At 39.1% G+C, this 13,603-nt stretch overlaps 1 protein-coding gene across 1 annotated transcript in view; it reads right to left on the bottom strand.

Annotated features, from left to right (window-relative positions):
• UGGT2 (UDP-glucose glycoprotein glucosyltransferase 2) overlaps positions 1-13,603 on the bottom strand; it is a 162,014-nt gene that overhangs the window by 54,774 nt on the left and 93,637 nt on the right. Inside the window, exons 23-25 of the mRNA XM_070408745.1 lie at positions 9,143-9,267; positions 6,110-6,205; positions 2,150-2,252 (exon numbers count right to left, since the gene is read on the bottom strand). Coding sequence (XP_070264846.1) covers positions 2,150-2,252; positions 6,110-6,205; positions 9,143-9,267 — 324 coding nt within the window. The remainder of the gene's footprint in view (positions 1-2,149; positions 2,253-6,109; positions 6,206-9,142; positions 9,268-13,603) is intronic.

Genomic DNA, 13,603 nt, shown 5'->3' with positions numbered 1-13,603 from the left:
TAGTAATTTGCCTAAGACCACACAGTAAGTCATGGTAGAGGTCTAAACCACTGATTTCATTGCCTAAGGCAGTGGTTCTCAACCTTCTGGCCCTTTAAATACAGTTCCTCATGTTGTGAACCAACCATAAAATTATTTTCGTTGCTACTTCATAACTGCAATGTTGCTACTGTTATGAATCGTAATGTAAATATCTGATATGCAGGATGGTCTTAGGCGACCCCTGTGAAAGGGTCGTTCGACTGCCAAAGGGGTCGCGACCCACAGGTTGAGAACTGCTGGCCTAAGGGTTATGCTGCCTACCTTGTGCCAAACATGACTTTCTTTCATGGTATCTGAATTTCCTTAGTACTAAAGAACAAGTAACTAATTATAAATATCTAGACCTGTAATACAAAGTGGTGGCCTTACAACAATGATGGGGGTCCTGAGCCTTTGTTATTTCAACTACATTATAAGAGATGTAGGTAGTTCTTGGCTACATACGGATGAAATACTTTCTTTTCATTTCCCTGGAGCATAGAAGTAGGAGAATTATTAATCTTGATAGTTACCACCTCTAGATAGGCAATAAGTCAGTGAAAATTTGAAAGACTGTAGAAAACAAAGGATGAAGTTAAAGGGAGAAGAAAAAAACAGATATATGGAACAGAAAGAATGCAGGTTTGTTAGGGCAAACTAATTTCTGAAATTGCATTTTTAAGTTTCAATAGACTATACACCAGTATGACCCAGCTTGATCACTTACATCTTTCAACAGACTTAATATCGAATTACTTTTTCCTATCTCCAAAAGTGAAGCCAACTGTTAAAGGACAAATAGTTTCCACTTCCAATAATTTTTTTCAATGTGTCTTTTAAAAAAAGCATTGAGTAATTTTACATAGGAGACCCCCAAAATTCTGAACATCCCAAGGAAAAATATAGCCTGACAATGGAACTACTTTATTGAAATTTACTGAAACCTGAATCAAAATCTGAACCTTAAAATTGTTCAAATGATAAGCCTATCGTGTCCTTTCAGAGTCTGCTAGTGGTCTCCTAATAATCACTACCCCCTACTTCCTTAGTGAAAGAATTTCAGATGAATGCAGAGTTCCATCCTCCCTTTTGAATAGGTGTATCCAGAGACGGCTGCCTACATCTGGTCAGTGAAATGTGACTGGATGGAATATGGCCAACTTTGGGGTTGTGTCCTTATTCTCCCCTCCTGCTGGCAGAAATACAGAGATGATGTTAGGAACTTCACTTTAGACTTCTAGATAGAAGCTGCTTCATGAAGACGACTGAAAAACCAGTCAGGATATGCCTGAGTCCCTCGACTATGGAGCTGCCTTAGCAACTTAAGTGGCTTATACTTGGACTGTACAATGAGAGAATTAAAATTCAGTCCTGAAAGTACTTACAGTGGCCAAACCTACTGAATACAACCTTCACATTCCCTCTTCCCTTAGCATCACCTGTTTGGTAATGTTACTATACTTTAAGCTTCACCTAATTAAGCTTAGGCATCAGCTTCTTCAGAAGCCAATCTTCAAACTTGAAGATAGGAAGTTAGCTCGGCTGCCATAACAAAATACCACACACTGGGTGGCCTAACAGCAGGTATTTATTTTAGAGCAAGGTGCTGGCCAGTGTGGTTTGTGGTGAGAGCTTTCTTCCTGGTTTGTAGGCTGCTGCCATGTTGCATTATGCTCACATGGACTCTTCTTTGCGCCAGTGAGGAGACAGAGATCTCTTCTTATGGGGCTATCAATCCTAGTATATTAGGACCCAGCCTATAAGACCTCATTTAACTTCAATTGCCTCTAAGGTCCTATTTCAAAATACAGTCACATTGTGGGTTAGGGCTTCAACACCTGAATTTTTTTTTGGGGGGGGGGGGGTGGGGTTTCAACAATTAAGTCGAGAGCAACACCTAACTTTGGTACTGCCATAATACACCATATACAGCTCTATCATTTCATTTTATACATTTAAATAAGACAACCTATTTAAAATGTAGTGTTAAAATATTGTGATTTTATTCAAGAGCACAAATATTTAATTATAGCTGAAAACAGACTTAAAAAGATTAATTATATAATTTAAAAAAATACTATGTAATATGGTAAATATATGTAAATGTATAACAAAAATGATATCTTACAATCAATAACTGTGCCATCATCTGTGCTTCTCTTGTCAATGGATCAACAATAGCAATAACATCAAAGAACATATCATTCTCTTGAGGACTGATCTTTATAATGCTAGGAAAACAAAACATAAAAGGTAAATGATGATCAGTTAAATGTATTCCACTACCAATTAACCTTAATCTAAGCTATCTACATTGTTATAAATTGCTTTCTGTCTCACTAGATTTTAAAAATCCTGATTGTTTCACAGAAGAAAATGCAAGTGTAAAACGCTAATGTTTGTGTTAGCAAGTTAGAAAACTGCAAAGAATTAGAAAAAATGAAAGTAAGCTTTTATGAATGAGTAATTTTAAAAACTCTTCAAAGGACAATACTGTTATAGTGAAAACTGATCGTTTTAAGCCCCCCAAATTCTTCTGGATCACAAGATATAAAAATAAAACCAAGATGCCTTTTTTGTTAGTTGAACATACTTTCTCAGATTTGAGAATAACATTAACTATTAAGCACTTTTATTAAATTTAGTATTTCAAAAACCCCAACATATTATAACAAAAAGTTCAGGAGAACTTCCTCCCCCAGATTTATTATACGTTATTTTTACCCGTCATACTCTCCGTACGTCCTCCCCTCTGTCCTCTCCATTTTGTTTTTCATTGATCTAAGTTCTAAATTAGAATATGAACTAATCTTTAAAAATTAATGTTAAGGAAATTAAAAGCACAGAAAAGGCCAATGGGAGATGGTCAATTATATTTAATGTAATTGAAAGTTAAAATTATATATTTAATTAAAAGTACAGATTATTCCAGGCAAATGACCATTTTAACACTATAATATGAAAATCCATTTCTTTTTGAGATGTCTAAATTAAATATTTTACATATTACAAAAATAAAAACATTCCAACATAAAATGTATACATGTAAAATTACAGGGAGATAGGTCTTCTTTTGTATAGGAAGACTATAAGTAATCTAGACTTTTTGCAGTGAAATATTTAATTTATTAGCAATTAAATTAAAGGTAATATAAACTTCACTTGAAACATGGGTCCTCCAACATAGGGAAATAAAAGACATTTTATTTTATATGCAGTTGATATGATTTAATGTTAAAATAAGAATGGCAGAGCTAGATAATAGATCCTGCTGGATAATTTTACTGCTAAAAATTAAGGGTGATATATCAGATGTTTTAAATTAAAGAGACCATCTACAATGGTTAATTCCTTTAGTTATCTTTTTAAAAAATATATTTTTTTATTGATATCAGAGAAGAAGGGAGAGGAAGACAGAGATAGAAACATAATAATGAGAGAGAAATCATTGATCGACTGCCTCCTACACACCCCACACTGGGCATTGAGTCAACAACCTGGGTATGTGCCTCAACTGGGAATCGAACTGTGACCTCCTGGTTCATAGGTCGATGCTCAACCACTGAGCCACACCAGCCGAGCAAGTTATCTTGATAAAAATTTTATAAATTTGCCGGTCACTTTCTGTAAGCTTTGTAAGATGTTATGGCTAAAGTAGGCATCTGTGTACTGCTCCTTTAAGTTTCCCCCCTCAAACTACTACCAATTCTGTGAGGTTGTATGAATCAGAATTCCAATCCCCAGAAATAAGCAGAAAAAAAACTGGGGAATTGTAAACCACTGTCCCAAAGTCACACTATGTTCACCCTTCTACATAAAATAGGGCAGTAGGCCAAAAGCAGCAGGACACTGATACATGTGAAAAATAGAGACAGGAGAGACTATAGCAACAATCCCATATAATAAAACCCTAATATGCAAATCGACTGAACAGCGGAACGACCAGCAGAACGACTGGTCGCTATAATGCACACTGACCACTAGAGGGGCAGACGCTCAACGCAGGAGCTGCCCCCTGGTGGTCAGTGTACTCTCACAGGGGGGAGTGCGGCTCAGCCAGAAGCCAGGCTCACAGCTGGTGATGGTGGGAACCTTTCCTGTCCCCACTGCAGCGCTAAGGAGCAGTGAGCAGGTGGGCGATAAGGAATGAGGGGTCCCAGTCTACGAGAGGGATCCCGGACTGCGAGAGGGCGCAGACCAGGCTAAGGGACCCCCCATCCCAGTGCATGAATTTCATGCACCAGGCCTCTAGTAAACTATAAAAGATCAATGTGTCATACATTTAACATGAGTTAATAGTCCCAAACATATAAAAATTCCTAAGTATAATATAACTTAACTGGAGGCCCGGTGCACAAAAATCTGTGCACTCGGGGGGGGGGGGGGGGGGTCCCTCAGCCTGGCCTGTGCCCTCTTGCAGTCTGGGACACCTTGGGGGATGACCACCTGCTGGTTTAGGCCCGCTTCCCAGGGGATCGGGCCTAAGCTGGAAGTCAGACATAACTCTGGCAGCCCAGGAGCCCTCGGGGGATGTCCACTTGCCAGCGGGGAGCAGGCCTAAGCTGCAGTTGGACATCCTTAGTGCTGCTGAGGAGGCGGGAGAGGCTCCTATCACCACCGCTGTACTGACAGCCGTCAGCCTGGATTGTGGCTGAGTAGAGCTCCCCCTGTGGGAGCGCACTGACCACCAGAGGGCAGCTCCTGCATTGAGCGTCTGCCCCCTGGTGCTCAGTGTGTGTCATAGTGACCAGTCATTCCCAGTCTGCTGTTAGGGTCAGTTTGCATATTACCCTTTTATTATATAGGATAAAGGCCTGGTGCATGGGTGGAGGCTGGCTGGTTTGCCCTGAAGGGTGTCCCGGATCAGGGTGGGGGTCCCGCTGGGGTGCCTGGCCAGCCTGGGTGAGGAGCTGATGGCTGTTTGCAGGCTGGCCACACCCCCTTTAGGGTTGGGGGTCCCCAGTGGGGTGCCTGGCCAGTCTGGGTGAGGGGCTGAGGGCCGTTCTCAGGCTGGCCAAGCCCCCCGGCAATGGAAGCTCCCAGCCTCTCCTTTTTATTTTCATTCTGGGATTTATTTACCTTCTATAATTGAAACTTTGTTGCCTTCTGTGGAACTCAGAGCTGGCTCCTGCTCGCTCCAGCTTGGTGGCCACGGCCGGCTGAAAGCAGGTACCTGGGGTTTATTTACCTTCTATAATTGAAACTTTGTTGCTTTGAGTGGAGCTTAGAGCCGGCTGGGAAGCTTGGCTTCCTCCATCACTGGAGCAACCAAGCCTCCTGCTCGCTTCAGCTCTGTGGCTGCCGGTAGCCATCTTGATTGGGTTAATTTGCATATAGTCGCTCTGATTGGCTGGTGGGCGTGGCTTAAGGTGTAGCGAAGGTATGGTCAATTTGCATGTTTGTCTTTTATTAGTGTAGATGGGAATAGTATATTGACTAACATTTACAATGTTAGTTTTAATAATTTGTGTTGAATTATTTCAGCACAGAGTATTTAAGAAATAAAAAAGTTTGTAAAAAGAATTCCATTGGATGTGTTTAAAATACCTAAAAGTATTGAATCTCAGTAATCTGAAAAAAAATAAAAACCTCACTCCTGATAGTGCCAGATAATTTCTCTTTAGAAAGAAATTTTCCCTGAGAATACTATACATGTGTGCACCTGAAACCTGTATAATTTTATTAATCAGTGTCATCCCAATAAATGCAATAAAAAGAAAAAAAATACTATACATATGTGAACATATCTGAAAGGACAGACTTTTTAGAGTTAAAGCATATTTTATCTTCTAATAGTAAATATAAGCAACATAAGATTGCATCTACCATAAGATCAGAAAACTTGGTGTCAGCCATTTTCAGTTTATGATAAAGTAATTTGAAATCCTATCTCATATATACATATATATCATCCTTTATTTATCAAAATATAGACTTAACAGGAATTTCTTTTCCTAATCTTGTCAAACACATTTATTTTCTAACATAGAACTTTTAATTCTTCAATTTTTCCATATTGTGAATACAAATGGAAACCATAATTGAACAGAGGATTCAGTGACAGAGAACAGCACTATTATATTCTTACCTGTGATTCTCTTTTAAAAATTTGACATTATGACGGGATTCACGTGTAGGCAAAGAGGAAACAAGGGCATCAACTTTCATAACAAGGTCACTCTTTCTAGATAAACAAGATAAACAATGTATAAGTTTTTCAGAAAGAGAAATATTCATATTTTGTGTCACAATTAATGCTCTGAGAAAGGGAAATTAAAAATGCATCCAAAGGATAAACTTCATATAAATGATTTTTCTTCCAGACCTGCTAGTAAGTAGAGTTTGTCAGTTTAAAGTAAGATGACTTGCTTTTAAAATCCTTACTTTTTCTTATCATTGATATGATCTTTAAACACTTACTAAGTAGTGTTTTCAACAGAGTCTACAAGAATGTGGTGAATCATTCAAGTCACTATTTGCTGAGTTCTGGTTATGTGTCCAAGCATTGGGGCTCGTACAGCAAAGAAAGAAGAGCAGATAGAACAAAACATAAATAATAGGGTATCTACTTTTGAAGAATTTTTAATTTAGTTAAGAAGTCAAGATTTCTATGGTTTTTAATTACTTTGAAAACTAAGAATGCACAAAATAAATAACTAGATTAAATATGACCAAATTTGAAAATCTGTGATAGAGAAAATGTATATGTTCAAATAATATGTTGGGATAGAATGTGTTGGCTACAAGGTACAGAAGGCTTTCGGAGAGAGAGAGAGAGAGAGCGAGAGAGAGAGAGAGCGAGAGAGAGAGAGAGAGAGAGAGAAAGAGAAAGGCTGGTCAAGAATCTTATCAATTGGAGAACCAAGATGGTGGCATAGATAAATGCCTGTACTCGCTGCCTCCCACAACCACATCAAAATTATGACTAAAATACAGAATAACCATCATATTTACACTAATTCCAGGAATGTTTTTGGTAGAACTGGTTATGCTGGTTCTAATCATATTTACACTGAAATAATCATAATTGATTTCCAGTTTGCTTTGAACTGTGATTAGAAAACATGGTTTGTGATATCAATTATTTGGTATTTATTTCTCCTAATTTTGTTGAGGCAAAGTTAATTTTTGTGATTGTTTCATACTTTATTTATTTTTGTTGTTGTTGATTCTCATGAACAAAAAATAGTAAAAAAAAAATAGTCAAGAAAATTTTGAAGACGAGGCAAAGGGGGAGTTTTCCTATCTACTATCAAAATTTATTATAAAGTTGTGATAACTGGAGTGTGGGATTGGCATGAGGCAACAGACCAGTGGAACAATAGAAAAGTCTAAGAATTAAATATATAAATCAGAAAGAAAAGCAAAACTGTAAAATTTTTAGAAGACAATAAAAGAGAATATCTTTATGAACTCAGACTAAGGAAAATTCTTACACATCCTTCTCTTGCAGATCATAAACAAACTATGAATGAAAACCCCTGATAATATTTTTTCATTAAAATAAAAAACATCTACATATGTGGTAACATTCTATATAATAAACGTGTAGTATGAAAGTTGTCCCCTTGACCGGGAGTTTGACCAGGGGGATGATGGGCTGGCCGGGGGAAGGGAGAGAGGCCCTGGCCAGTGGCAGCAGCAGGCAACAAGGGGGTGGGGGGTGGTGGGGGGGAGGGAGGGAGGCCCCTGCCGGTAGCTGGCAGCTGCTAGGGACCCTACCAGTGTGCACTGGGCCTCTAGTTTTATAATAAAAAAGTAAATAGTCCAGCCACAAAATGAAATATTGTACTTGCAGAACACATAATTGACAGATTAATATACAGAATCATAAACAATATGTTTACAAATCACTAACAGGAGAAAATAACCCAACAGATAACTAAGTAATATATATGAACAGGTATTTTACAAGAGAATAAGCATGAATGAAGATAGTCATATGAGAAGATACTCAACTATGCTAGAGCTCAAAGAAATGCAAATTAAAATAAGATACAGTTTAACATCCATTAGATGGGAAAAATTTACAAGTCAGATAACACCAAGTATAGGTGAGGACTTGGGGAAACAGGAACTCATACATTTATGGTGGGAGTATTGATTGTTCCAACTACTTTAAAAGACGAAATTTAACAATATCTGCTAAAGCTGAAGATAAGCATACCCTACAACCCAACAAACACACACCTCTAAACTCTAAACTCACACACTGCACAAGGAGACATTAAAGTAAGTTCATTATAGCACTTCTGTAATAGTAAAAAGCTAAAGCCAAGTTCACTGTACCTCAGTAATGGATTGTATAAATAAGCTTCAATCTATATACATAAACGGCTAAGTGACCGTACATCTGTCTGACCATCCAACCGGCCAGTATATATGATGCACACTGACAATTTAAAAATAAACGCTGACTTGTGCATGGGTGATACATAAAAACCTCTTGCTGGTGCCAATTGCACACATGTGTTTCGGTCTGTCACTGTCGATCGTGAACTTGGCTGTTTTTGTGACATTCTGAAGCTGAAAGAAAGCAGCATCGCTGACAGAGTATGTCTGAAGACCAACTATTGGTAAAACGTACTTCTGACAATGCTATTATAGAGAAAGGGTGAATAGCAATATTAAAATATTTCTTCTAATTAATTTCCTTTCAATGTGCACGAATCCATGCACTGGGCCACTAGTATATTCATAAAATAAAATACTAAAAAGGGGTTAAAATGAATAAGCAAGCTCTATATCAATGAATGTGGATAAAGCTTCTATGGAAGTAGATAGCAAAAGGAGTCTTCAGTATAATAGCATTTCTCTAAAGAAGTCAAAGCATCCAACACAATCAAAACCTATTATAGTGTATATTTACATATAAAGCCAAAGTAAAAGAAAACAAATACAGGAGTCAGGTACACAACCTTTAGGAAAGTGGTTACCTCTTGGGAAAGGAGGAGATTGAGGGAAACAGAGAAACAGTAAGACCATGGCAAAGAAAACAAAATATTAACATCTATCGTTTGGTGATAGTAAATGGATGTCTTTTATTATTTCTTTATATTCTCTATGAGATGGAAAATACCAAACCTGAAAATGAATTGCTCTTATAATTTTAAATACTTACTTCTTTGAGTTGATTGCCATATTCTCAACAATGCCTTTAATTTTCTCTGATAAATTAGTAAATGTTATCTTTTCCAATAAGGAGAAATCTTCTGGACAGAAATTTTCATTCAAAGGTCCTAAGAACTAAAAAAAAGGCAATCATTGTATATCTTCTAAAATATTATTTCATCAAATATATTCTCATGAAATAGATATTTCTTTAAGCAAAAATTGATTACAGATTAAACAAATAGTGGCCCTCACTCAATCCCACCATTTATTAAGCCCACTGGGATAAAATAGAAGAGGAAAATATTTTCTCACTTTCATATTACAAATAACATTTGCATAAACACAAAAGTCAAAGTAACAAAAAGTAGCAAATTGTCTTCATCTGAAAGTTTTACTTTGAAATATAATGCTTCCAAAAATCTAAGACTCTAATTTTATTTTCTGTTTATCTATAAATTGTAGACCATATGAGTAGACATGAACTGGTCAACCGGTTGCTATGACTCACACTGACCACCAGGGGGCAGACGCTCAACACAGGAGGTGCCCCTGGTGGTCAGTGCGCTCCCAAGGGGGAGCACTGCTCAGCCAGAAGCTAGGTTAACGGGCTCATGGCTGGCGAGTTCAGTGGCAGTGGAAGGAACTTCTCCTGCCTCCAGGGCAGCGCTAAGGAGCAGTGAGCCAAGCAGTAAGGAGCAGTAACCAGGTGGGCCATAAGGAGCAAGGGATCCCGGACTGCAGGAGGGATGTCCGCCAAGGGCTCCCAGACTGTGAGAGGGTGCAGGCTGAGCTGAGGGACCCCCCCCCCCCGCCCCATTGCAGGAATTTTGTGCACCGGGCATCTAGTTAATATATATGCAAGGCATAAAAGAGCAAAAACCAAGAGACAAATCACATAATTGCTTAATAATACCAACCAGTCTTCATCTGACATTGTGTAATGGTTTGGAGCTCAGCAAGGTCCTGTAGGTTAGCTTTAAACCAGTAAATACAGAGAGGGTCAACTGTCAAACTACCACGAACCTAATTTCTCAGGATGGCTATTCCATCACAACTACCACAAATGCTACTACCATTAGCATTTTCTGAAGAAATTAATACATGAAATCATCATACTATTATGAACACATACCCTGATGTAGAAGGTGGGCCTGAGATAGTCTCATGTATTAAACAGTTGTACTTAATGACAACCAGAAAATATGTCAAACAGAATATTCTTTTTTCTTAGTAAAAAGGACAGAATGAAATGGTTGCAGATTTTCTCACTTACCCTTCACCTGGTTCTGCAGTTAATAATTTCTAAAACTTAATGAAGTATAGTTCTTGAATCTTTCTTATTTGCTCTTGTCATAGGTGATATCATGTTTCACCTTAAACATAAAACCTGGCTCTTAAAAAAAAATGGGCACTATAAAACTAAAAGTACACATATAAACATTTCATCACCTTAAGATTTGATATCATTTTAAGGTGACTTTGAAAGTACTTTTAACATTATATATTTTGGACTATGAATAGGAAAGGCCCGAAAAATAGTTTAAATTTTATCTATAGCACCCATAGTGACTCAAACAGTTTTGTTAATAGCTCAGAATAAGAAAATAAAATCTCAATTATTTTTTAAGGAATTAAAAAGATGGCTATTTTAACTGATTAAATTAACCAGAAAACCAACTCTATTTCACTATGTAAGTCCAGCATCAAATAGCTAGGAGGACCTTGCTTCTTCTATTTAAAGTTAAATATGATAATTGTGAAACAAAGTAACTTAAATAGTATAAAATCCCATCATATCCATGTTGGGAAAAGGAACATTAAATTAGAAAATCATGTATTGATAGAATAAGACCTATTTGGTGCTTAATCTTCTTTACAACATTTTAGAAATGTTATTTTTTAAATTAAATCTTTATTGTTCAGATTATTACATTGGTTCCTCTTTTTTCCCACCATAACTCCCCTCTACCCAGTTCCCACCCCACCCTCCGCCCTCACTCCTCATCCACTGTCCTCATCCATAGGTGCACGATTATTGTCCAATCTCTTCCCGCACCCCCCACACCCGTTCCCCGCCCCCAAGCATAGTCAGTCCATTCCCTTTCTATGTCCCTGATTCTATTACAATCACCAGTTCATACTGTTCATCAGATTATTTATTCACTTGATTTTTAGATTCACTTGTTGATAGATGTGTATTTGTTGTTCATAATTTTTTTTTTTTTTTTGTAAATATATTTTATTGATTTTTTACAGAGAGGAAGGGAGAGAGATAGATAGTTAGAAACATCGATGGTAGAGAGACATCGATCAGCTGCCTCCTGCACATCTCCCACTGGGGATGTGCCCGCAACCCAGGTACATGCCCTTGACCGGAATCGAACCTGGGACCCTTCAGTCCGCAGGCCGACGCTCTATCCACTGAGCCAAACCGGTTTCGGCAATTTTTATCTTTACCTTTTTCTTCTTCTTCCTCTTCTTAAAGGATACCTTTCAGCATTTCATATAATACTGGTTTGGTGGTGATGAACTCCTTTAGCTTTTACTTATCTGTGAAGCTCTTTATCTGACCTTCACTTCTGAATGCTAGCTTTACTGGATAAAGTAATCTTGGTTGTAGGTTCTTGCTATTCATCACTTTGAATATTTCTTGCCACTCCCTTCTGGCCTGCATAGTTTCTGTTGAGAAATCAGCTGACAGTCGTATGGGTACTCCCTTGTAGGTAACTGACTGTTTTTCTCTTGCTGCTTTTAGGATTCTCTCTTTGTCTTTTGCTCTTGGCATTTTAATTATGATGTATCGTGGTGTGGTCCTTTTTGCATTCCTTTTGTGTGGGGTTCTCTGCGCTTCCTGGACTTGAAAGTCTATTTCTTTCACCAGGTAGGGGAAGTTTTCTGTCATTATTTCTTCAAATAGGTTTTCAATATCTTGCTCTCTCTCTTCTTCTGGCACCCCTATAATTCGAATGTTGGTACGTTTGAAGCTATCCCAGAGGCTTCTTACACTATCTTCGTATTTTTGGATTCTTTTTTCATTTTGCTTTTCCGGTTGGGTGTTTTTTGCTTCTTCCTATTTCAAATCTTTGACTTGATTCTTGGGATCCTCTTGTCTGCTGATGGATCTCTGTATATTATTCTTTATTTCAGTCAGTGTATGCTTAATTTCTAGTTGGTTCTTTATCACAACATCGAGGGTCTTACTAGATTTCTTGAAGATCTCACTACATTTATCAGCGATCTCACCAGTCTTTTTGAGGGCCTTACTAAATTTATCGGCGGCTTCTAGACAGTTCTTTAAAGACCTTAAAAGTGTGGTTTTGAACTCTATATCCAGCAGTTTGCTTTCCTCCATTTCTGTCATTTGTGTCCTGTTTCTTTGTCTCAGCATTTTTTATGCTTCGCTGTGTCGATAGAGTGCCTTTCTGTGCTAAGTGTCCCAATTACCTGAGGTAGACACTCTTGGTGCACCCCCTTGTGGGCTTTGTGCACAGTCTTGTTATAATTAAGCCTTGATTGTTGTAGTTATCATCGGGGGGGAATTGACCTCCATGCTATTGGCTGTGAGAATCAGCTGTGTCTGCAGTGGGACAACTTCTGTGCTGGAGACACCCTTTTGGGGCAAGACTTGCTTCAATGGGGCTTTGGTGCTCACTGAGTCTGCCCCCTGAGTGTGTCTTTTATGGTTCCACGGAGCTGCAAACTGGATGGTCCCACTCTGACCTCTGGGCTTCCTGGCTCCTGGATCTCTAGGGAGGTGCTAATCTAGCCTTTGCCTGTGGCTATTCAGCAAAAGCCTCCCTGCAGGGCTTGGGCGGGGCGGGTTCCACGGGATCAACAGGGCGGGGCTAGCAGTTATGGCTGCTCTCAGTCTTGCCCTCAGAGGCTCCGCTTCTCAGTGTCCCGGTACTCGCTGCAAGCCCCTAGGAGAGAAAGCTGCCCTCAGGTTCTGACCGATGCCAGACAGTCCCGCTTCTCCCGTATGAGTCTGGGTCCCTAGAGACTCACCCGGAACTGGAGCTCAGAGCCTGAGATTCCCTCCCGATTGAAAACGACAACCGCGCCCTCAGCCGCCAGCCTGCTCCGCATGCACTCTGCACCTTAGTATTTTACTTCCACACTGCGCCTCCTCTGAGTCTTGGTATGCTTTTCTCTTTCCTTCTAGTTGTAGAATTTCCACTCAGCCAGCCTTCCTGTGGTTCTGGATGATGTCCTTTCCGTCTTTTAGTTGTATTTTTGAAGTGGTTGTTCGAGGCAGCAAACTCCGGTGTTTACCTATGCCGCCATCTTGGTTCTCTCCCGAAATGTTATTTTTTCACTTATACAGAACTAAAAGCCCAGTGTGTGGATTTGTGCACTGGTGGAGTCCCTCGGCTTGCCTTGCGGGGATCGGGCCGAAACCAGCTCATCCCCTGAGGGGGCACAGGCCAGGCCAAGGGACCCCACCAGTGCATGATCGGGACCAGGGAGG

The sequence above is a fragment of the Myotis yumanensis genome, unplaced genomic scaffold (genome assembly GCF_028538775.1).
Source record: "Myotis yumanensis isolate MYYU_CA2020_CCGP unplaced genomic scaffold, mMyoYum1.0.hap1 SCAF_3, whole genome shotgun sequence".
Taxonomy (NCBI): domain Eukaryota; kingdom Metazoa; phylum Chordata; class Mammalia; order Chiroptera; family Vespertilionidae; genus Myotis; species Myotis yumanensis.
This window is presented reverse-complemented; position numbering and strand designations above follow the sequence as displayed.